The sequence below is a fragment of the Trachurus japonicus genome, chromosome 1 (genome assembly GCF_045865225.1).
Source record: "Trachurus japonicus isolate A0001 chromosome 1, Traja_1.0".
Lineage (NCBI taxonomy): Eukaryota > Metazoa > Chordata > Actinopteri > Carangiformes > Carangidae > Trachurus > Trachurus japonicus.
Window position 1 is genome coordinate 308,537 of NC_140907.1, and position 24,410 is coordinate 332,946.

The 24,410-nt window shown below is 42.0% G+C and overlaps 3 protein-coding genes across 4 annotated transcripts; 2 read left to right on the forward strand and 1 right to left on the reverse strand.

The window, feature by feature from the left end:
- The first annotated feature begins 4,930 nt into the window (after positions 1 to 4,930).
- LOC146991048 (tubulin beta-4B chain-like) lies at positions 4,931 to 10,277 on the forward strand. The gene is made up of 5 exons (XM_085782048.1): positions 4,931 to 5,245; positions 6,336 to 6,444; positions 6,530 to 6,640; positions 6,804 to 7,048; positions 9,057 to 10,277. Exons 1-5 carry the CDS (start codon positions 5,189 to 5,191, stop codon positions 9,867 to 9,869), a joined length of 1,335 nt encoding a protein of 444 aa, XP_085638174.1. The 5' UTR covers positions 4,931 to 5,188; the 3' UTR covers positions 9,870 to 10,277.
- Positions 10,278 to 10,928: 651 nt separating this feature from the next.
- dennd1c (DENN domain containing 1C) lies at positions 10,929 to 23,278 on the forward strand. 2 transcript variants are annotated; one of them, XM_085783256.1, is made up of 23 exons: positions 10,929 to 11,108; positions 11,536 to 11,600; positions 12,665 to 12,708; positions 13,124 to 13,173; positions 13,251 to 13,370; positions 13,464 to 13,533; positions 13,617 to 13,697; positions 14,460 to 14,525; positions 15,420 to 15,473; positions 15,675 to 15,785; positions 16,086 to 16,186; positions 16,753 to 16,798; positions 16,916 to 17,017; positions 17,336 to 17,461; positions 17,623 to 17,724; positions 18,026 to 18,116; positions 18,236 to 18,276; positions 18,389 to 18,439; positions 18,532 to 18,579; positions 18,659 to 18,766; positions 19,033 to 19,115; positions 20,097 to 20,310; positions 21,323 to 22,803. In XM_085783256.1, exons 1-23 carry the CDS (start codon positions 11,092 to 11,094, stop codon positions 22,286 to 22,288), a joined length of 2,757 nt encoding a protein of 918 aa, XP_085639382.1. In that variant the 5' UTR covers positions 10,929 to 11,091; the 3' UTR covers positions 22,289 to 22,803. The 2 variants fall into 2 exon arrangements, with proteins under 2 accessions (XP_085639382.1, XP_085640139.1); XM_085784013.1 differs by lacking the exon at positions 14,460 to 14,525 and having other exon boundaries at positions 21,323 to 23,278.
- A 128-nt stretch (positions 23,279 to 23,406) lies between these two features.
- crb3b (crumbs homolog 3b) lies at positions 23,407 to 23,631 on the reverse strand. The gene has a single exon (XM_085785284.1). The coding sequence runs from the start codon at positions 23,629 to 23,631 to the stop codon at positions 23,407 to 23,409; it is 225 nt and encodes a 74-aa protein (XP_085641410.1).
- Between the last annotated feature and the right edge of the window lie 779 nt (positions 23,632 to 24,410).

A 24,410-nucleotide genomic window follows, 5' to 3' on the forward strand; every position in this document is an offset into this window, starting at 1 on the left:
GAGGTTTTTTTTTGCAAATTCGTATTCTGTAGTGAGAAGTAACAGCACACGGATCCTGATCAGGCCACACATTTGATATATCATTTGCCTGGGTGACGATATTACGTTACATAAAGGCAAACTTTTTGTTTAGTTTTTTATTTCTATTTATTTTTGTTTTGCTCTTCTTCTTTGCAGGAGAGAAAACAGTGAGGTTGAGGGGAATGACGAGATTTCTGCAAAATTCTCTTCCACTTATTTATATAGCACTTATCTTTTATGATCAACAGGAGCAGTGATTTTCTGGGTGAACAGAGACTTCATCTCTATCGTACTGTGTGTAAATCAAAAGTTGTATTACACTGAGAATTAAGTTCTTCTTGCTTCCCTCCGCTGGTTTACACATTGTCCTTCTTCAATCCCATTTTTATGTGCTGTCTTTTTTTTCTTTTTCTTCATTGTGAGTGTGTCCTTTATGTGTGTGTCCTTCCAAAGTGCTGAATACCCTCTACAGTGAGATGTGTTTCCGACAGAGAAGGTGGTTTTATGACTCATTAATGAGAGGGAACGTATCTGCCAGCTCTTGCATAAAATGACAAACTGCCAGTCGAGCATTCCCTTCAGTGCAACGTATTTGAATAACCAGGAAATTTATGAGCAGTAAGAACGCTTAAGGAAGTCTTTCTGTGTTTTTCAAGTGTGACGCTTTAGCAAAGCATACTGGGAGGAAAGGGTTGGCTGGACTGGACAGTTGTAGAGCAGGAAATGCAAGGATGGTTACAGTGGTGATATGGAGCTAACAAATGCAATACTATAGGAGAATGTGACCTGAGGCATTGAGGATTGGATGGAGCGCTTTGAACGTACGACATCAGGATATGCTCATAAAGACGAACAAAATGCCATGCACACTTCATATCCTCCCAAAGAAAGGAGGAGGCAATTTCAGCAGCGAATGTCAGTCTGTGTGTGTGCTGTTATTGTTGTCTTTAAGTACTACACTATCCGTCCTCAGGCTGTGAAAACTTAATGTGCTCCTGAAAAAAGATAAACATCAGTTTATTTTAAAAAAAAAAAGAAAATGAGAGAGCAGGTACAGTAATGCTCCGTTAACCAGAGGCTGTAGTTTTTATCTTTCTGTAAATCAGCTTTATTGGCTTTCCCGTGAAGCCAGTAATTCACATGGTAAAGAGAGGGAAATCCCAGGTCTAATATTTAAATGCACATCGTACGGAGACGGATGTAAGAGGCAAAAAAAAAAAAGTACCACACTAGTCAAATATTCGGAGACATATATGTTTGTTTTTTGTTTTTTGTGTCTCCTTTGAATATTGACTACTATGTCATGCAAAGTGGAGGTGTTAAGGGCAGGCTCAACAATATTTTGACAGCAGATTGCTTCTTTTTTTTACCAAACATTTTATGTTGTGCACTGAAACTTTGCAACCTATAAAATGTTTGGTAAAAAAGAAGCTGCTGTCAAAATATATAGGCTATCAGGACAGGAACAATGACAGATCTCTACCACCCCTTTGTGGATGTAATATGTAACTGCAGTGAAGGCTGCCCCATCAGTCCAACTGCACACAAGAGTAACACATGAAAAAGTTATATATATACCTATTAAATGAATGCAGTTTTGACAAAATGTACATATATTAATAAAATATTTAAATCATCTAAGTAATGCAGAACCTCATTTGACGATCAGCAGTATACAGTCTAGACATATGCACATAAGTGAAATTTGTCAATAAAAATAAGTAATAGTAAATTAAGATACATCAATTTATATGGAGTCAAAGGCCATAGAGAACAGATGGGATTTGAGGCATTTTTTCGAACCCGTGGTACTTGTCTAATGTGAAGAGGCAAGTCATACAGCTTTGGTGCCACAACTGAGAAAGTGCGGCCCCCCTCTGATCTTACTATTTGGGGATTTTCAGGAGCAGCTGGTCAGCTGACCTGAGAGGGCGCGTAGGAGTGTATGGCTGTAACAACTGGGGCGAGGCCATTACAGTAAGAGACTTAAAAACAGATAAAAGAATTTTAAAGTGGATCCTAAAACGTATGGGCAGCCAATGTAATGTGGTTAAAATAGGGGAAATGTGATCACGTTTTGCACCATCTGGAGGCGGGTGATGGAGGATGCACTAACCCCTAAAGCGTTGCAGTAATCTAGCCGACTACTTACTGTACAAAGGCGTAGATTACCATCTCCAAGAGTGCTGCCTCGAAACAAAGAACTGTCGGCCTACATATTTATTTTTACTATATCTTTCTCTATACTTAAAAGGATAGTTCACCCAAAATTCAAATTGCACTCATTATCTACTCACCCTCATGCCGACTAAGGGCTGGGAGAAGTTTCAGAGTTATCCATGGCTTCTCTGAGTTACAGGGGGTCTCGGCGTAGCAGTGTATGTCCATATAACGGTTGCAAATGGATACCACTGGATACCATGAGTGCAATTTGAATTTTGGGTGAACTATTTCTTTAAGCTAAAAATGACCATGAGAATTAAAAGCAAACACAACTGACTATTCACTGATACATGATGTTATCTGCAAGTCTGTTGGCTGTGATACAGTTTTTTCTGGCTGTGATACTGTGTAATGGCTACATGGGTCTTGTGGGTCTTGGTTCAAGGTTATCTGAGGTAAGGAAAATGCAATGCAATGTAATGAAAACAAACAAATGAAATGTTGTGTAATGTGTACCATTCCATCTATCAGTAGCACTATCTCAAGTGTTAAATCCAGATACCGCAAATTCACACTGAGATCACTTGTGCTTGGAATTCACCTAAATCTTTGATGTTTTCTTTGCAAATTATCTGAGTGCTGCAAGAAGAGTTTGGGGAATGCCATCCCATCTGCAGACTATCACATTCAGCTTCCTTCCTTGCTTCCTTCCAGGCTCTGTTTTCAAACTTCCTGTTTCTCCAGGCAACAGCGCAAACAAAATAACAAGCTGCTTCCCATTGAGGGACAATGTTTAATTGGTTTGTGCAGGCAAAATATTCACTGAGGAGACTGAGATCATGTCTTCTGTATTTTTCTCTGTAATTTTAGCAGCCTGTGTTGTTATGCCTACGGATAAACACTTTTGCGTTTAGATACAGATTTCATGTCGAGTCATAAGACCAAGTCTGTGTGATAAATGCTGAAGCTGGGCATGTTGGGACCCAACATAAGCTATGACGTGGAGTGTATCTGTTCCAGAGAAAAATATTTTTCCTGAACACAGGGTAAGACTCAAAACCAGGATACAACGAGCATGAGTGAACAATGGCCACTCTAAGATGAGATTTGATTACTCCTCAGCAGACATGTGTCACAGTGGCACAGGATTCGGTCTACCAGACAAAATAACTTCAGTTCAGAAATGTGGCAGAATAAGAGATAAGATCAGATTACTTTGCAGTTATTTACTGTCAACACTGTTGATGGCAAGGATATTGATCGAGGATGTTGATAGAGTTGATATAGAATTTCATCAAACAAAGTTGCATAAGAAACGTTATAACTACCCTACCCATGGGATACTGTAACATTTCATTTTGCCACTTCTCGGTCCAACTGCAGTGTTGGGCAAGCTACTTGGAAAATGTAGTGAGCTTAAAATACCGAAAGTGGACATATTTTTTTAGACTTAATTTTCAAAGAATTATTGACTATTTTCAGGGTGTTTGGTTTGATTAATTAAAAGGTGCGTTCCTACAGGAACGGTCCCCTCACTCAGACTCTCAGTGGCCCTGTCTCCGCTGACAGTTTCACATGTAGCTTCTGTGGACGCTACCGCGCTACTGATCAATAAAATAGCTTAACTACTGAAAAGCTATTTGATGTAGAAAACAGCGTTACTATCATAGTAATGCTGCATAGTATGAGTATTAGTCAGAGTCGTATGCAGAATCATTCAGTCATACAAAGATTAGACTGCTAGGGTTTTTTGTGGGCCCTACTGGGCACTGGGCCCCTAGAATTATCTTCACCTTTCTCCCCTATACATCGGTTCTGGGGTAGCACAGAGGTGTAGCTATTTTGGTTAAAACCTGATTAATCTAACTCGTATATCTTTTTTAATTATTCAACCTAAACCAAATGTGTTAAGTCGTGCCCCCCTCTCCCCTACGGTCCTTATGGGATAAAAAGAGATCAGCAGGCTACAGGGCTTTTTCCTGTCATGGCTGTTTAATTTGGATTATTTCAGGTAGGGCTGCCCCCGACCAAAGATTTTGCTGGTCGACCAGTAGTCGTCACTTATGGCGATTAGTCGACTAATTTTGACAAGACACGGCTCCAGATGTTTTTTTTTTTTCCTGTGACCAATTGACCAATGAGATTTTGGTCGGCTAATGATTCTTTGGTTGGTATTGGGGCAGCCCTAATTTCAGGCCTTGTGGCCTACCTGTTACCAATCTCTTGCCACTGGAGGGTCTCATCCTACAGATGTTACCTATCAAGCCTACATTGTGACTTGTGGTATTGAATTAAACTGACTTAGCTGTTTTTATATTGGTGCCAGTCTCTGCATGCCAGGGGATCAATCTCATGCCATTGCTAATCCTTTATCCAGGAAATGACTGATCAAAACACCCAGCCAGGTACACAGGTTTGCTTACAACCTGTCTGAATCATTAATGTATCCATCAATTGCTCATGAGATCCTCCACATGCGGATGTCTGGCCCATTGAACCAGATACACCCAGTGCAGCAGGCCTGTGGCTTTTTAAATGGGCCTGAATCAAAGCTTTGAGGTCGTTTCTCCACACACTCTTATCAACCCCCCCCCACCCCCGCCCCCGCCCTCCCCTTCCTCGCAACAACCGGCGTCCGCTCGCTGCTCGGCGGAGTCGGACCAGCCAGCACAGTCAGGCCGTGCCCGGTTCCCCCGTTGCCATGGCGATGACGTCATGCTGCAGCACCGAGAGGAACGGCGCAGTCGCGAGCGGTGGGAAGGGCGAGGAGACAGAAAGAGAGAGAGGAGAGCAGAGCAGAGCCACCACAGCCACAGCTCCTCCGCCATTCAGACAGGACAGGACAGGACAGGACAGGACAGGACAGGACAGGACAGGAGGGCCAGGACGGAGTAACGGACCATCCAGCAGACCCGGAGCCCGTCGTCAGCTTTCTCTCCAGCCTCTCCTCCTCCACCAGCACCAGCAGATTCCGTTAGACCACCCACCACACCGCAGCGACAACATGCGTGAGATAGTGCACCTGCAGGCCGGGCAGTGCGGGAACCAGATTGGAGCAAAGGTATGATTGTAAACACACACACATACACACACACAGGCACCCGGCGGCGTAGCCTATTATCGACCTGTGAACCGCGGTCGGCTTAATGTGATCGAATTCAGGTTTATTCTTGTCGCTGCCTACGTGGCTGCTCTTAAGAGGCCCTGCTGCCCACAGGAAACACTAAATGGGTCAACACAGAGGAGTGGAAAGTGTTGTATAAGACTGGCGAAGGCAGCGCACAATAGCATCCTTTAGGATGGGCGGTGGCGAGCAGAGACATCCCTCCAGTTGTCACTTGATGCCCTTTAAATGATGAGCGCACTGTCACTGTCACTGAGTGTGGCTGCGGCCTAAACGGTGTGTGTGTGTGTGTGTCTCCTGCTTGTTTTTCTTTCCGTCTTTTTTTCCCATTTTTCGGCTGGGTGGGGGGCATAGAGAGCGGGGTGTGGCGCAGAATGCACTGGAACGCAGATGGACAGTTTTCAACACGCATGAGATCATATTCAATTATAATATAAATAAATAATAAGCAGGCCTATAATTTGTTACCATCTGCATTTCAGTAGATCAGCCCATTTTTGAATGGATCTGTGAAACCAGATGATTAGAAAGTTGATTAGAGCCTGATGGACTTGAAAAACATTCACATAATTTTATGGGGTTGCAACAATTAACTATTTAGTATTTATCTTTTTTTTTCAATCTGATCAGCCTAAGGGTATTATGATAGGGCTATGATAAAAATGGAATAGTGGCAAAACCAAAAAGTTTTGCTTTACCAACGTCAGTTATTGCTCGAATATAGTGTGTCACTCATTCAGTGAGTGCGGAGGCTCAACAAGTACTGTAGACCAGATTGTTAGCTGGCCATTTAGTGTACATTCCTGTGTTTATGTGAGTGGTGCATCACCTTTTTACTCTTTTTTAATGTATTGGATGACGTGTTATTTATTTAATGTGTGTTATGGTGTGATTTTATGTGGTAAGCCAAAGACAAATTTCCACATTGTGGACAATAAAGGAAAGATTCTGATTAAATTCGGACTGTGCTGTACACATTTTTACTAAATTGTCTCTGCCTAATCTCACCTATCTGCTCTATCTGCAGTTCTGGGAGGTGATCAGTGACGAGCACGGCATCGACCCAACTGGAACCTATCACGGAGACAGTGACCTGCAGCTGGACAGAATCAATGTCTACTACAATGAGGCTTCAGGTCAGTGCTGATAAAACACTGAGCTTTACATATTCTGTATTTTCTATTCTATTAGATATTTCTGACACCTGCATTTGTGTTCAAGGAGGGAAGTACGTGCCCAGGGCCATCTTAGTGGATCTGGAGCCAGGCACGATGGACTCTGTCCGCTCTGGCCCCTTCGGACAGATCTTCAGACCTGACAACTTTGTCTTCGGTATATACGATCAGTCATACACCTGCATGTTATAACACAGGACATGATACAATCATGTGATTGCTGCAGTTCCAGAAGTAAAAGAAAAAAACCCTTTGGTTTGATTGATACACTGGAATATTACAAGCGTACTGTAGATTTATAATTAAATTGTTCCCTTTAGGCCAGAGTGGAGCGGGTAACAACTGGGCCAAGGGCCACTACACAGAGGGAGCTGAGCTGGTGGACTCAGTCATGGATGTGGTGAGGAAGGAAGCTGAGAGCTGCGACTGTCTGCAGGGTTTCCAGCTCACACACTCCCTGGGTGGTGGTACTGGCTCTGGCATGGGAACTCTGCTCATCAGCAAGATCCGAGAAGAGTACCCCGATCGTATCATGAACACCTTCAGCGTTGTGCCCTCTCCTAAGGTACAGTGATCATGTCACACTTGTTCTCGGTACTTGTTGCTTATTCTGGCTCTTCATCTCTAGTCCAGTCAATTTATGAAAAAAGGTTGAACAAATTGCAACAGAAGCAAACTCAACTGATTTTGTATCCTCAACATGTCCTGAGTGAGGGAAAAAAAGCCCTGAAGAATCCCATTAGGGGAAAGTTTAGAAAAAGACCAAAATATAGCCCATTCATAAGGCTATTAATTAATTTTTCTCACGTGAATAGGGTAAAATATATCCCCATGAAAATTACTGAGTTGATTACTTACATTAAGTCAAACAAAAAATGTATTGCAAGTTTTTTGAAATTCTTTGTTAACATGGGCAAACAGGGCATGATCTAATTACAGTACGTATGGTAAATTTGCATACAAATTTGCATACATACAACACCATCTAAACATTGGGTATAGCAGGTGAACAATGTCTTGTTCAATCTTGTTGACATCTTACAGTTAGGCACACTGTATCTTAATGAGCTAGGGCGCTTAGGCTACCATGTAAAATGGGTGCTTCCCGCAGTGACGGGTTCGAATCCAGTCCGTGTTCTTTGCTGCAAATCCTTCCATTTCGACATCCCCCTTTCACAAATATCTCTCTATCTATCATTAAAGGCGAAAATGCCAAGAATATTTTTTTAAAGGTGTACAGAAATGGCCGTTTGTCCTGTTTGTCGCGCCGAGTTGTCACGAGCTGCAACACGAGTTTACCCGAGTAAGGAAAACAAATTTGATTGGTCGTTATCGAGCGGACGGGATATTCAAAGCTTGGGGCGAGACCGAGCTCAGTGTGTGTGTGTGTGTCTCAGACGTTTGAATGACGGATTATGGATCCAATATCAGTGGCTGATGAATCGTGTACAGGCTGACGTATAATCCGTGCGCCTGCATTATCCAATGCGGGAAAAAAATACCTCACTTTCATCCCGGATTTACTCAAAAATAGAATTTTGCACAAAGTTTGGCCTACATCGTCTGATAGATGAGTTATTACATTAATTTTATGATCCAGAGTGGGCTGAAATTCAATTTTCTTTTCTGTACACCTTTAAAGAACTGTTGGATCCAAACAACCATCAGAAGATAAGTGTCTGGAGCTCCTGGATCTCCCTGATCTCAGCAACACTCGCCTCCTTAAGAAAGGAGCATGTCATACCTGCTCCACTAAGGTGGTGGTCATCTTGAAAAATTGCAGCCATCTTGAAATTTTAAGTGGTTTTATGTTGAGTCAACTCATTCCAATTTTCATGCTCGTACCACCACAGCACCTTCATATATACCCATGCAGTCAAAACGGTGGAATATATGCAAATATATGCAAATTTGCTCACAAACAATTAAAAAAAACCTCTTAATACATTTTTTGTTTGTGTTAAAGTAAGTAATTAACTGGGTAATTTTCATGGGGATATCTAAAGGTTAAAAAATTCACCCTATTCACGTGAGAAAAATAATTAAAGCACAAGTAAGCGATCCGGTGGTTTTGGCTAACTTCCTGTCAGCCGATGGAGTTAGCAGTCCCCGCCCTCGTCCCTGCGTCACCACATTCACGCGCATCCCTTGGCTGCACACACAGAGAGGACCGCCCCTTTATGCCGTTTTCTCTCCTCATTGGATAAAGGTTGTAGGATACAAGGAAAGTTTTCTCCTCGGCTTACAGCAGAGCAGAGTGACTGACAGACCCGTGTTTCAGACCAAACACTCTATATAAGTGATTGCTGTCGGAAGATATAACTCTTTAAGACTTATATTAACACAAATATTCTGCTTACTTCTGCTTTAATAGGCGTATGAATGGGCTATATTTTGGTCTTTTTTGAAACTTTCCCCTAATGGGATTCTTCGGGGCTTTTTTCCCTCACTCAGGACATGTTGAGGATACAAAATCAGTTGAGTTTGATTCTGTTGCAATTTGTTCAACGTTGACCCCCATCTTGGCTTAAAATTACTGACTACTCCCTGACCTTTGTACATTCTGCCTCCAGGTGTCAGATACAGTGGTGGAGCCCTACAACGCCACCTTGTCTGTCCACCAGCTGGTTGAGAACACGGACGAGACTTACTGCATCGACAACGAGGCCCTGTATGACATCTGTTTCCGCACCCTCAAACTCACTACACCCACTTACGGAGACCTCAACCACCTCGTCTCCGCCACCATGAGCGGGGTGACGACTTGCCTGCGCTTCCCTGGTCAGCTCAACGCTGACCTCCGCAAACTGGCCGTCAACATGGTGCCCTTCCCTCGTCTGCACTTCTTCATGCCCGGCTTCGCCCCCCTGACCAGCCGGGGCAGCCAGCAGTACAGAGCCCTCTCTGTGCCCGAACTCACCCAGCAGATGTTCGACGCCAAGAACATGATGGCCGCCTGCGACCCACGGCACGGGCGTTACTTGACCGTGGCCGCCGTGTTCCGTGGCCGCATGTCGATGAAGGAAGTGGACGAGCAGATGCTGAACGTGCAGAACAAGAACAGCAGCTACTTCGTGGAGTGGATCCCCAACAACGTCAAGACGGCCGTGTGCGACATCCCACCCCGCGGGCTCAAGATGGCGGCCACCTTCATCGGCAACAGCACGGCCATCCAGGAGCTGTTCAAGCGCATCTCCGAGCAGTTCACCGCCATGTTCCGGCGCAAGGCCTTCCTCCACTGGTACACCGGCGAGGGCATGGACGAGATGGAGTTCACCGAGGCAGAGAGCAACATGAACGACTTGGTGTCCGAGTACCAGCAGTATCAGGACGCCACAGCCGAGGAGGGAGAGTTTGAGGAGGAAGGAGAGGAGGAGGTGGCCTAAGGCTTCTCCACTACGCTCATCATTTCTCCACCCAACCGTCCATCCACTGATTTCAGCCGCACTCTGCTCTTTTTCTGACTTTTTAATTTTATTTTCTCAGCTCTTTCCTTTGGAATCCCTCGGTTTCCTCCTCTGTCTGCCTGTCCTCCCTCTTCCATTGACCCCCACCTCTCCTCCACCCAGAGCAGCACTCACAACGCCCCACTGATCCGTGGTGCCCCCCCCCCCCCCCCCCCCCCCCCACCCCCTCAGTACTCATGTAAAGGTAGCTAACACAGGTGTGCTTGTGGTCTTAAGTCAGTAGCTTTCTGTTAATGTTCATTTATCTGGGCCAAGTACTCAATAAAACTGTTCAACTCACCGAAATGTGTTCACTTGTCTAACTGAAATAAATGTGTTGGAAAAATATGCATTTGTTTTAATGACGTTTTTCTCTGGGAAATATTTTACATTTTGACTAAAGTTCACAGTTATATAACCAGTGTTCACTGCGTCTACTGCTGGATGAAAGAAACCACAATCAACAATTCTTTTTAGGATTTTACTCTGGATGTATGAGGCAAACCAAAATGGAGATCTGCATTGTCTGGAGATTAGACAGTGTGGCTTGAACACCACAAGGAGGCAGTATGAGGTCTGTGGGTTTCTCTGAGCAGGATGTGGACACATCTCTTTGCCACTAGACAACCTGTAACAGAAAATGTTCTCATTATCCTGCTCATCTGTCACACGACTCAAGCACCGTGACATTCAGCTTTCCATATAGGCTGTAGAGATGTATACCTAAACAAAAGCATGTCTATGTCTATGGAGAATGAAAAGTGGAGGAAAAAGCGGAATGTTTTTAATGGAAATAACATTCAAGTCACAGAAATGCTATTTCTGTAATTTGGTTATTAGTACAGGTGCTATAGAGTAGATACATGCCATTAATTTTTTTTTTTTTTTTTAGACTTAGCAAATAACAAATAATGAAAAGTGAACAGGAGTTGCTCTTGTGACAGACGTCATGCACGCATTGACACAACACACATAATGAGATAGATCAGGAAGTGTTCTGTCACTCCGGCGCTGATTGTGCAGACTGCTACATCTGCTGTTGTTCTCCTTCGTTTATACCACTGCTGTGTTGGGGATGAGGGGGCTGATTGTTAACTCACACACCTACTAACCTCATCTACCTTCCTGGATAAACACATGGACAAAGGCGCATTCAGACAACATGGGCTCCAGACTGAAGTAAGTTAACCGTGTCATTTGTGCTTAACTTCCATCATCATCACTCTGCCCGTCAGTCTGTTCTTGTGGTTTTTATTACTTCCTCTAACAACTGCACAGGAAGTTTCCTGCAGCACTTTTGCTGCCCTGTATCATTTGCCATACACTTTATGGTAAAGCCATATTGGTTCAAAGCAGAGCAAAAAATCAGCGCTAGTTGCATTCAGAGAGCATTTTACTTGACTCTTAACTATCCAGCTGTCTCTAATTAAAAGCTATACCACATTTTAACTTTGTCTTTAAGAGCACACATGTTTTATTTTTGCCTACAAGCCGAATCTCTTTGAGAATTCTCAATTTGGTAGTATGTATGTGTCATGTGTAATAATGTGTCCATATTTGGTGGGCTGTAGATCTCATATCAGTCTCTGAATCTCTTTTTTGTCAGACAAAACCCTGAGCGAACCTTCTACTGGTTCTTTGAAGCAGCGTGCCCTGTAGCCAGAGACAAAGGTAAGGCCTCTGTCTTCTTTCCCATCAGCGTATCTGGGTCAGGTAGGCCTAGTATTTGCAAATACAGTGACTTCTGTTTCAGCCTCCATGAAGTGCTAGACGTGTGCTATGACAAAACCTATATCGGCAGTGCAGAGTTATTTATTTGTAAAAGAGAAGTTGATTAAAATTGTTCCTCAAAAACTTGCCTGTGACTCTGTTTGTCATTTCCTTCAAGACCCACCTCACCGATCTGACTTCTGAGCACTAACTCTGAATTGGCTCCAAATATGAAACACATCACTAAATAATTTCTGTGTTGTAAAATGGTGAAATGCAAGACTCGGTGTATATGAAGGTGTTTCTGCCGAGTTGAGAGTTTCTCATACTTCCTGTCATGTGATCATCCAAACCACACAGCTCGTCTAGTCATACTTGAAATAGATGGGGCCGTATTGTGGCAGTCACACAGACAGTACAGCCATAGTAAACATAAACTGGGGAATTAAGTTGTTTTAAAATTTTATTGAATTTGCCCACTTTTAATCATTCATTTCAGTTATTATAAGACAGACTTTGCTTCACTGTGTAAGCAAGGCAAGGCATCTTTATTTATATAGAGCATTTCATACCAAGGCAACTCAGTGTGCTTTACATAAAGACAAAACATTAAAAAAAGAAGCATAAAACAGAATAAAAACAAACAAAACACTAAAAACAGAGTTAAAAGCAAGAGCAAATAAAAGTAAAATAAAAGAAAATAGATAAAGTTTTAAGTTCTTAAAAGAGCTCAGCTATAAGCACGTGAAAAGAGAAATGTTTTTAACCAGGATTTAAAAGTGCTTACAGTTGGGGCTGATTTCAGTTCTGCTGGTACTTTTGTTCCACTTGTGTGCAGCATACAGTAACAGCTAAATGCTGCTTCATGCATCCATGTCTGGTTTGAACTCTGTTCTCCACTATCTGACCTGAGTCAGTCGATCTCAGAGCTCTACTGGGTTTATATGGTTGATATGGTCTGTAATACAAATAAAATTGCTTAGAGAATTATCATTTATGTTAATGCAACTGTTTCAATGTTTCAGATCCTGGAGTATTGTTTCAGTTTCCAGATGACTTCAATGATGAGGTATAGTCACCCATGTCTCTTGCTGATGGAAACATACTGTACAGAATAATATTTGTGGATGCATTGTTGCACTGAAGTGATCATTACAGCTTCACTCACACATTAGCAGCATGGCTGTTGTGATTGTAATGTCACTCAGTGGATTTGTTGGTACAGGACTTAGGTCCATGATATATAGACTATGAAACCTCAACAGCTATTTGGTGGATTGCCATTAATTTTCTTTTACAGTTATTTGTGGTGCCCAGGGGATTAATATTTTACTTGATATGATATGACAAATCTGCAACTTGTTGTTTGGTACAGGGCATATGATGACATGTGAAATACCAGAGACACATTGCTAAAAGTGCCAGCATGACACTCAGTCTTTTTAGATGATTTTTAATGTTTCATTTTATGTCCCACTTTTTAGGAGTCCTGGCAAATATTGCCCCGATTCTGCTTCCCTTACGACATACAAAGGTGAGCTCTTTACTCTAGCTTCTAGCTCGTTTGTTTTCCATACTCCTCTCATGACAGTTATTTGCTCATCTGCGCAGAGTGAGGGATGGAGTGGCCGTGCAGCACTTTACTTTTGTTCTGACTGACCTTGAGGGATGCCAACGCTTTGGCTTCTGTCGTCTCACCAACAGCACAAACACCTGCCTTTGCATACTCAGGTATGTACGTGTTTGTGTGTGTGAGTGTGTGTGGCAGTTCAACAATGTCTTTAACAGCATGATGAAAATCACTTGTGCTCAATTTCGTTACAGTTATCTTCCATGGTTTGAAGTGTTTTACAAACTTCTCAACAATTTGGCTGATTACTTGACAAAAGGACAGGTAAATGTGTGTGTTTGTTTTGCTCCTGTATTCGTCTCGAGCTCATACATACTGTATCATAACAGCCATTGTCTTCTCAACAGACCAATGAGATGAAGGTGCTGCTCTCTGCCCTCTACAAGCAGCCCATACCACTGGCAGCTGGATCTGTCACTCTACAGATGGTAAATCTCTAATTGGCTACTATGAACCTGGGGTCATACTTGACTTAAAGGGACATTGTGTAACTTCTCCTGTTATCTATTCACGAAAATCGATTATTTGGTTCAAAAGTATGTTTTTCATTAATCAGTAATCCCCCCCATCAACAAACTGAAGTGTTCCTTTCAGCTCTGAATTTGCCGTTCATATCATTCATATCTCCATGGAGCGGGTAAGCTCGGTGCTGGCTGCCATGTGGTGTCGCTTTTTTTTACGTTGAGTGGCAGCGTGACGGTAGGAAACCACGGAAACTCAGCGGAGACACCGGAGCTGTCGGCTCAGGTCGAGGTGGCGTCTGTGAAAAGTCACCGCGGTAACGCAGTGAGGAGGAATGGAGCGTTACACTGATGCTGCATTCACCTGCAGTCGGGCAGACGGCCGTCGGTAACAAACCAGATGTCATTTCAGTCACAGAAGTCCAGAGAAAGCCGGTAAACGCGGGTCAGGTAAACAATACGACATCGCCATGACAACATATTGTCACGTGTATTGTTCTGCCTCGTGCTGACGGACCACTTGTTTACATAGAGGCTTGTTTATGCCGCTACGTGCAGCGGCTGTCGTCCGTCTGCTGTCTGCCCAATTTCAGGTGAATGCAGCATGAAAAATACGATTGAGTTACTTGCGATATACAACCACAATGCTAGATGGGGGGAATTCCTACACAATGTACCTTTAAATGGCTGTTTTCTGTCAGTGGTTAGAGTGTTGTGTTTTTCTCTGAGGGAGAGCAGCTATTGGTCAGCACAGAGGTGTCCCATCCTGTTGGACACCCAGAGGGGCAAGAGGGGGTGAGTCCCACAGGAGTTCATGTGGTCTGTAGAAATGGCTGATCAGAGACGGACTAACTCCTGTTGGAAAACACCAGCTGTCTGTGCTTGATGGCTAAACCTGATGTGTGTGCACTAAAATCTCGTCTCGTACCCCAAAGCCAGTCTTAACACAATTAACATCTCACTGTGACGTTTGGGCATTGTGACAAGTGCGTGTATTCGTGATCTATGAAAAATCCATAATTTTACTGACCTTATGTTTTGTCTCAAGAGAAGTTGCCTCCATGTGGCAGAGCTTGTGGATTTGTTTGTTTGTGTCTCAAGAGTTTCATTCCAAATTGAAAAATCCCCCACCTTGAATTAAACTGTCAATCGTCCAAAGAACTTCTATGGTGTGAAAATATGGAAAATATTATTAGTGTCTGTAATCCACATGAGTTCTTACCAGAAATCAGAATTGAGGTGGAGACACCAATGGTTACCATATCAAATACAGCTTAATACTACAGATCTGGTTTGTATTTGCAATATTCGAATATACCTGTGTCTTATAATGTTAAGCGAGTGAGACAAATTTGATCCAACGCATTGATGGCAAACTACACCACTAACAGTGTAACTTGCAGAGAAAGGGAATATATAAAGGCTATAAATTGTGTAAAACATCACATTTGATAACCTAAAGTAAATCTTATATTATCTTGCATTATAACTTTAAGATTAAGTAACAGTAAGAGATAAACTTCTTGCATCTGGCATTGTTGTTTGATGGATATCGAATTTTGGAATGAAACCCTGAAGAGTGATCCTTTACATGTGTATAATGCTGAACATACTAATCCGGTTGGAAACAAAACCTCTTAAATTTCCACAGTTTTCTCAATTCAGTTCTTTCTTATTCATTTTGAACAGGTTCCATACTTCATTGCTCCAGATCCCAGAAGTCTCCCTTCCATTCCTGAAAATGTGAGTAGTTAGATAAGAATGAACTCAGGGTTTTAAATTATATGTCCTTCAGAAAGCAGGTGGGTTAGGGTTGAGATTTTTTTTTTTTAATGCAGAACCCATTGTTAGTTCAACCTGATACATGTGTGTGTTTGTGTGTGTGTGTGTGTGTGTGTGTGTGTGTGTGTGTGTGTGTGTGGGGGGGGGGTTGGGGTTTACCAGAGGAACTTGACAGAGCTCATTGTGGCAGTGGATGTGGGGAACCTGCTCCAGCTCTACGCCAGCATGCTGTTTGAGAGACGCATCCTGGTCTTTGCCAGCAAACTCAGCACTGTAAGAGACATGTCATTCTTCCATTTTGAAGGCACTGCATCTATTTGTGTAAAGACATCTTCATTCTGTGGAAACCAACATGCTAAAACCAAATTTCACATGATGTAGCCTATAACCCCTGTTCAGTGTTACCCTGAGGACAGAAACCACTTTAACACGTCTGTTAAATGTAACCACAGGCAAACACAACTCAGTGCATTGAATCACACACTGGCCTCTAACGGACCACAGAGGCGTGCTAGTGTGCGGTGTGTTGTTGTCGTCGTCTGAACCTGGCCTCCATTTTATTTTTGTGTGCAGCTGACGTCTTGCGTGCATGCACTCAGTGCTGTCTTATACCCCATGTACTGGCAGCACATCTTCATACCTGTCCTGCCACCCCACCTACTGGACTACTGCTGGTAAGAAGTCTGTCTACTAGGGGTGGGAATATTTTACTATCTCACGATTCGATTTGATTCTGATTTTTGGGGCTACGATTCGATTCAAAATTGATTTTCAATTCAAAACAATTTGATTCCTAATGATTTCTGCTTCAGTCTGTCGGTGTGCAAAGGATCCTCATGATCTGCTCCAGTCTGCTTTGCAAGACAGAATGACTGAAGTATCTTTTTCACATTTATTGAGTTTTAAACATTTATCCACTCTTACACAGAATTGTTGAAAGTGTTGCATAAAAGCAATATCACATATTACTTAAGTAACAAAATTAAAAGTGCCTCTTTATTTTAAAAAAATAGCGCAGTTAAACATGCTGCCTTTTAAATTCTAAGGAAATGGAGGCCGACAGCCATTCATTTTTTAAATTTTTTTAAATCGATTTTGGGATTCTGAATCGTATTAAATGAGAATTGCGATTCTTATGTGAATCGATTTTTTGGCACACCCCCACTGTCTACCTTGCTAGCCAGTTAGCCAAACACTGACTTTGTGTTAACATTTGTTTTGTTTTGTGTTTTGGTTATAGTGCACCCATGCCTTATCTAATAGGGGTTCACACCAGTCTGTCTGAGGTAAACTACTGATTTAAACAATTTCATTCACTCACATCCTCACAAATGTACAAATTGACAAGGTATGACCCCATAAATGGACAAATAGCATAATGTGTCTCTGTATTTGTCTGACAGAAGGTGAAGAGTCGTGGGTTGGAGGAAGTTGTGATTCTAAATGTGGACACAAACACACTAGAAACCCCCTTCGACGACCTTAAGAGGATACCATCAGACGTGGTAATTAATAGTGTGTGCTGGTTTGTGTGTGTTGTATGTGTCTTTGCAAAGTGTGATTAATGTTAATTCTTTGTTAGATAATGTTCTGTAGCACAGAATCTGGTCACTTGTTAGCACTAGAACTTAACCGGACAACGAAAGTACACTTTCTTGGTTGTGTTTCTACCACATCTGTAAACCGTGTAGATTGGGCAAATTAAACAAATGGCGTGAGACAAAACATCATCTTGGCTCAAAAAAGTCCTGGTTCCTGTAGTGAAAACACCCCGTAAGAATCTTGAATTCATGTTCTAACTGTGATTGTATATTTGTTTCCAGATGTCTGGACTGAAGATGTGTTTGAAACGTCAGGCTGTGATTCCTGGCTCTGGGGTCTCGAGGGCCTTCCTGAAGGCTCAGGCTCTGCTGTTTGGAGGCTACAGAGATGCACTGCAGGGACACAAGGTAAGTCACTCTCAGACTGTGGGTTTAAGTATTAATATTTTAAATAATAGAGATAACAACAGGGGAGCTTTTTTTTTCTTCTTCAAATAGCTTGTTTGCACTGAATTTGAATACTTATTCTTCACGTGAATTGTGCGTCTCTCTCTTTCTCTAACTCGCAGGAGGGTGAAATATGTTTCAGTGAGGAGCTGTTTCTAGATCACAAGTCTCACAGTATGAGGCAGTTCCTACAAAGTGCCGTTCATTTACAGTCCTTCAAACAGGTAGGCCTACATCCTGTGCCTCGTGTAGTTTGCTGCCCCCTGCTGGACAGATACTGCCACTTTGACATTAGAAATAGGATTGTTAAAAGGAAATGTTGCAGCTGGTTATAAAAAGTGTTGTAGTGCTTTGATATAGTGTTTGTTGCACCTTGTCCTGGTTGTTATTTTTATGTTAGATATTTCATGTGGTCAAATATATAGATTTCAATATTAAATGAGTGTTATATGAGTATGCATATTCATGTATTCTAACATAAATAGAATACAATAGTAATATAATATGTTGTTGTTTTTTTTCTAGTTCATTGATAGCCGCCTGGATATTCTGAACAAAGGAAATGAACCAGATGATCTCTTTGAGGATGAGATCCTAAAGGGTGAAACAACAGCCGGTGTGTATGTGTGTGTGTGTGCGTGTGTGTGTGAATGTACGTATATGTATATACGTATATATTTTTCTGAGTTAGTTATTTATTACTTATCGCTGTATTTTTTTTTGGAATATTTGCAGGAAGAAGCAAGTCTTATCAACAGTTAGTTGGTAATTTAAAGGTTAGTTTTTATATATTTGTTGTTCTATTTTCAATTAAAAACGTTGACATTTTTAAGACTTGTTTAGCTTGTGGGTAAAAGTGTAACATGGGTGACTTTGCTCTGTTGCCAGAAAGGGGGAGGAGCACTAATCCTTAACATGAAGTCCAAGGCAAACATAAGGGTGAGTGCAGCTACTTTGGCTGGGGTGGGGGGCAGGTCTGTCAGCAGTGCCACAACAATTCTCTTCATCATTGCCTTTTTAATCTCTCCCAGGCAAAAGGTCTCGCCAGGTCTGGTTTGAAAAACCTACTGCACCACAAGGTGGGCTCATGTTAATGTGTGCATGTCTCAATCGGTACAGATTCTGCTGTGGTTCTACTGAAATGTGTGTGTGTTACAGACACACAATGAAGAACCCACCCTTCAGAGGGGAGGCTCAATGTCACACCGCCGTAACCAATCCGACTGCCTGCAGGAGCGTCTGCCAATCACGCAACACTTTGGCATGGTGAGATGTCTATCACGAGGGCCGCATTTAATTTTAATGCACCAACTGAAAATCAAATTCATTTTCAATCTCTTGTTAAATCAGAGATACCATCCATTTTTATTATCTCCATGATCTAATCTTCCTGTTTTACTCTTGTTTGTGCTATTTTGCACCTTTTGTTGCCCTCTTTCTTTTGCTTCTTTGTGATTCACCCCAATATTTATGTTTGTTGTGGGGATGTTATGTTGCAAACCCTTTGCTTTATTACTGTTGCATCATATCAGTCACGTCCCCGTCGGCCAGTTAACAAGGTTAGGGCTCCCAGGGACCAGGACAACATGAGGGACACTGGAGATACATGGGATGGGTGAGCAATGGTGCAACTTAAGCTGTACATTGACTAAAGCACTGTACTTAAGTGCACTTTTCAGGTACATATAGTTTACTTTGATACAGTACTTTCATTGTGTGCGCAGCTGCTGTATACTTTAAAGGGATAGTAGCATTTTTTTTAAAGTGGGGTTGTATGATCTACAAATAGCCCCTAAGGACTTTAATTGCAGTAGAAGACTCTCTGCACTCCTCTCGTTAGCAACGCCAGCCCATAGTCCTGCCCAGAGATTTACAACATACAGTGTTGTGAACAGACCCAAAGAAACGGCCTATTTTCGCGGCCTAAAAGAGGTTTTACCGGGAAAAAAAATACACAGTTTAATTGTTTGCTATAATATGCTTTTTTCCAGCCCTTCAAAGTGCAGGAAAAACACAGTTTTTATTTGGACCTAACCAACTCATGTATCCCTCCCGCTGTTTCTTTGGGTCTGTTCACAACACTGTATGTTGTAAATCTCTGGGCAGGGCTATGGGCTGGCGTTGCTAACGGGAGGAGTACAGAGAGTCTTCTACTGCAATTAAAGTACTTAGGGGCTATTTGTAGATCATACAACCCCACTTTAAAAAAATGCTACTATCCCTTTAATGCCAGTACATTTGAGAGGGAAATAAAGCACTTACTCCATTTCATTTAGCTGACCGCTGACCAAATTTAAATATGATTCATGATGACAGATCAAACTACCTTCATTAAATATAATATATAATATTCATAATAAATGTCAAGCAAACTTGTGAAGAGGCAAATTGGTGAATTGCATACTTAGTAATACTACAATCTGCAGTCTATAATTATAAAAAATACCTTTACTTCTACTTGTACTCTGCTCTAAAGATCTGACTCCACCACTGGGTTTGAGAGAGAGACAAATGGGGAAACACAGAAATAAATGATATCAGACAGAAAGGATCTTCTTGATTTTACCATTAGATGTGTGTTTCTATCTGTTATTAGAGCTGTGTCTGGACCTACAAATGAATCTGGCTCTGAGCTCCAGGGGGATGAAGAAGAGGGGGAAGATACACTGCTGTGTGACGCAGAGGAGATGGATTTGCTTGGGGAGATTTTTGACACACTCAGCTCCCGGAGCTCTCATGAGCGCGGCCTGTTGTATGGCACACGCAGCCTGGACCTGTTTGGACCAGACAGTCATGACTTCATCACAAAGGTAAGAAGAGGAGGAAGTGGCGCACACACACACACACAATACACACAAATGTGATTTCTGATCTGAAGAATTCTGGGTAGCTTAATTTTTTTTTTTTTTCTCTGACATTTAAAAATGGATTTACTACTATTTAAATACTGTTAACCTTATTGGTTCCGGTCTTTTCTGGGTTAGTTTTGTTTTCATGTATGTTTGTTTGTCCGTTTGCTTGTTTAGTTGTTTTTGTTTTTCTCTGATATTTAAAAATGTCTTTACTATAGTCTATTATATATTTAAATACTGTTAACCTTATTGGTTTCGGTCTTTTTCTGATGTAGTTTTGCTTTTATGTATGTTTCTTGTTGTTTGTTTTTCATATTGTAAGAATGCTGGGTAGCTTAAATTTTTTGTTTTGTTTTGTTTGTTTTTTCTCTGATATTTAAAAATTTCTTTACTATTATATATTTAAAGGGACAACGAGGAGTTTCTATTTGGTTATAAAAAAGTCTCACGTTAATGTGGATGAATCTACACTACCCACACTTACTTTCGGGTAATGATAACGCCGCAGAATGGCCGTTTATGGTCGGAACTACGACGGTAAGTGATCGTCTTCCAACCTCTGACTTTAATTCTTGATGAATGAAAACATGAGTCTGTCTTGCGCCGGTCCAAGAATTGTACGGTGCGCGCGGAGGCTCATAAATGTAGTGTGAAAACGCTTCGCTTTTCCAAAACTCCTCGTTGTCCCTTTAAATATTGTTAACCTTATTGGTTCCAGTCTTTTCTGGGTTAGTTTTGTTTTTATGTATGTTTGTTTGTTCGTTTGCTTGTTTGTTTGTTTTTTCATATTGTAAGAATGCTTGTTAGCTTAATTTGGTACGTACTGTAGGACAGGCATTCATATAAGCATTACGCTTCTGCCTGTGCCTTTTCAGTCACTATTTTGTCGATAATGTTTGTAGCTATTATGTGATGTGACTGAATAAAGAATTTCATCATCATCATCTAACATGGGCTCTTGTGATTCCAGCGCGCTCCAGCCAACCCCAGCCAGGAGAGCCTGTCTCTGTCCATCAGTGGCAGTGGCAGCCTGCACAGCTGGAATCTGGACACCACTGAGGAGCGATCAGACCTGTTGGAGGACTCTGATTGGCTGTGCCAGGACTCAAGTCTAGCGGAGGAAGAGGGATCAGAGAGTCTACTGGAAACATGGGGAATGGCAAAAGAAGAAAGGGGACAAAAGGAGGACAATGAGAAACAGGAAGTGAAGGCAGCAATAAATGGGAACCAAAGAGAAGACACTGACAATATTAGTAACTTCGAGGAAGTGAACTTTGACGAAGAGAGAGAAAGGGATCAGGAAAAGAGAGTGAGTTTAGGAGAGGAACTTGTGAAAGAAACATTGGAGAAACAAGAGGATGACAGGTCAAAAGAAAAGAGGGAGGATGAGAGAAGCCAGAGTGCTGAGCCAGCTGAAGAAATACAGAGATCAAGAGATGATGATGGAAAACAGAGCCGAGAGGGGAAAGACGAGGAGCCGTCAGCAACCTGTAACAACCTGAATCCCCATGACCCCAGCGCTATAGAGGAGCAGCAAGGACAAGAGGAGATGGCCAATCCAGAATCTTCAGGGTCTCCGGGGCCTCATGGTCTTGCTGTTGACCCCAAACCTCTAGTAGGTCAGGAAAAAGGGAGTCAAGAAGTAGTACAAAATGAGGAGCGGGAGACAAGACAAACCCCCCCTCCTCCAAAAGTACAATCTGCTTTAGCACGTTTCCAGTCTCAGGCATCCAGCCACAGCTTTCAGATGAAGTCTGGCACCAAAAGCCTGGCTGAATCTGGGAGACCATGCAACTTGTTGTGGAACAGGGAGAAGACACAACATCACCCACCGTCCGACTCAAATACATCTGAAGAGAACAACAGCTCAGAGGCACATGAGGAGAAAGGCCCTCCTCCCAAAGTGTCTGAACTTAAGAAAAGATTTGAAGCTTGAGGGATTTTTTTTTTTTTTTTTTAGCGTTGACAAATCACATGAAAAAGACCAGAATCGACAGTGTGTGAGTCTCTTTTAATACTCCCCACCTTCAGTGATTTGTTTCTAACAGTAGTCTTCGTGGGATTTGTTGACAATGAGGAAAGTCCAGAAAAATCCAGGGAGTTATCTGTGGGAGCACAAGCTGTCGGCCGGGTGACTGACTTTGCCAAGATTTAGTAAATATTGAACCACATTATTGTTTGTTTGAATATTGTATAGGCTACTTGTTGAGATGACTGGCTAATTGTGTTTAGAATTAAGGCAACTACAGGGAGTATGGCTAAAATAAAGAAATAAAGCATTCTGTATGGGTCACAGTGCTGTATGATGGAACATTTGTGAGCCTATTCTACAAATGCATTTGTGTGAGACGGATATGCTCTCTACCAGCAACAACTGACAGATTATGGTATGGTGGATAGCTGAATCTAAAATAACTTAAAACCTTAATAAACTAAACATTTTAAACATCCAACACTTCCCCCCTCCTTGCCTCCAATGCTCAAAGACAAGGGACATAGTGAGCTGTACTGGGTGTGCAGGACAGTTTATTAACGGAACACTGTAACAAACACACCGATTCATTTTGTAAGAAATTAGGGGAGTGCATTACAGTCACTGTCTGTCTTTTTCAATCACTTTCATTTGTTGAAACGGTGTGAAGACAATGGTTTTTTTTTTATATATATATAAATACACAGAATACACAGTAGAAATAAGACGAAGTTCTGTACAAATAATACATTTACATAGTCATGTTCAGCTCATGTTCCTCATGCAGCGTGAGAAAAGGGAGTGACTTGTTAAAAAGAAGGCAATGACGGTGAGCAAACACACAAGATATTTGCTCTTCTCATGCAGTGGAACAGGTGACAGAAGGACAGTCTGATCAGTCCATTTGGTGTCACCGGGAATGAAAAAGGTGCAGCATTAAACAGTGATGAATGCGTCTGGTGCAAAAGACAAACATAGATGATCCCAGATGACAACTAGTACAGGCAATGTCAGAAACCAGGAGGAATCGATTCCCAGGCTGATATGGTGACAGAAGACTGTTGGTATGCAAGGCCACTTTTTCATATGAGACGTTCCTCTTTTGGCAACGGTAAAGGCAGGCCAGGTTTTTCAGATCCTGTTGCCCCCGTCTGTTTCCTCTCTTCTGCGCTGGGTTTATATGTTCCCTCCATCCTTCTTTTCTTCCTGATGACACACAGTAGCAGCAGCAGAGTCAAGCTGAGCAGGGACAGCACGGTGGAGATGAATGCTGACACCGTCGGTGGGAATAACATCTGCAGCGCCATAGTGAGAGAGAGCTGGGGAGAGAAGGCACATAGGCTATCAGAGGGGGTCAGTTAATGTGTAACTCTAGATCAACTAGATGCTCACACACACATTACATCAAAGTCTCTGGAATGCTTTTGTCCATTATGACTTGTACATTTTGTAATTATTAAAAAAATATATCTGGTGATCAACTGAAAATGCAAAAACCTCAGTGCCAGGCAGCACATGCAGGCTGATAACTCATTTTACTTGAGTCAGAGGGCAGATCAGGTCATATTACTTCAACACAACTGAAAGTTGTTCAGTCAGATATTTACTTTACTACATTAAAAGGACAGGAATACTTCATTTCAAAAATACAGAATTACTTAAAAGTATATATTTGTTGGGGTCAACACATTGTGGGATGATTCTGAAACAGTCAGCTGAGTATTGGCTATACGGACTTTGTTGAACCTGTAGAATAAAAAGCTTGTTTGGTCATGGCAAACATTTTAGACAAAAGCAATCTGCCTTTTCAAACAAAGACCTAAGAAATGGTCACAGCACTCTGGTGAAGAATCATCCGCCTCAATTTAATCTGCTGTAGCTTCATGACGACACGACTCTCGCTCGCCAGACCCTCATAGCTCGTAGTGAGCTGTAAGTGTGGGAGTTTTACTGGGATTGTTTTTTTTCCTCCTATACTGGAAACAACATACTGTAGTCCATTGCAATTTCAACATAAAAGGAAATTCATTCAGTGACTAGAAGCTGCTTATGAAGGAATGTAGAGAAGTCAAAAGTACAATTTGTA

Excerpts from the sequence above, each read along its gene's own strand:
- dennd1c (XM_085783256.1), top strand. Across the intron at positions 17,725-18,025 it reads ATTTACAGTCCTTCAAACAG|TTCATTGATAGCCGCCTGGA; the intron begins GTAGGCCTACAT and ends TTTTTTTTCTAG. Across the intron at positions 20,311-21,322 it reads GTCATGACTTCATCACAAAG|CGCGCTCCAGCCAACCCCAG; the intron begins GTAAGAAGAGGA and ends TTGTGATTCCAG.
- LOC146991048 (XM_085782048.1), top strand. The coding sequence starts at position 5,189 with ATGCGTGAGATAGTGCACCTGCAGGCCGGGCAGTGCGGGAACCAGATT. Across the intron at positions 5,246-6,335 it reads GGAACCAGATTGGAGCAAAG|TTCTGGGAGGTGATCAGTGA; the intron begins GTATGATTGTAA and ends CTCTATCTGCAG. Across the intron at positions 6,445-6,529 it reads CTACTACAATGAGGCTTCAG|GAGGGAAGTACGTGCCCAGG; the intron begins GTCAGTGCTGAT and ends TTTGTGTTCAAG.
- crb3b (XM_085785284.1), bottom strand. The coding sequence starts at position 23,631 with ATGGCGCTGCAGATGTTATTCCCACCGACGGTGTCAGCATTCATCTCC.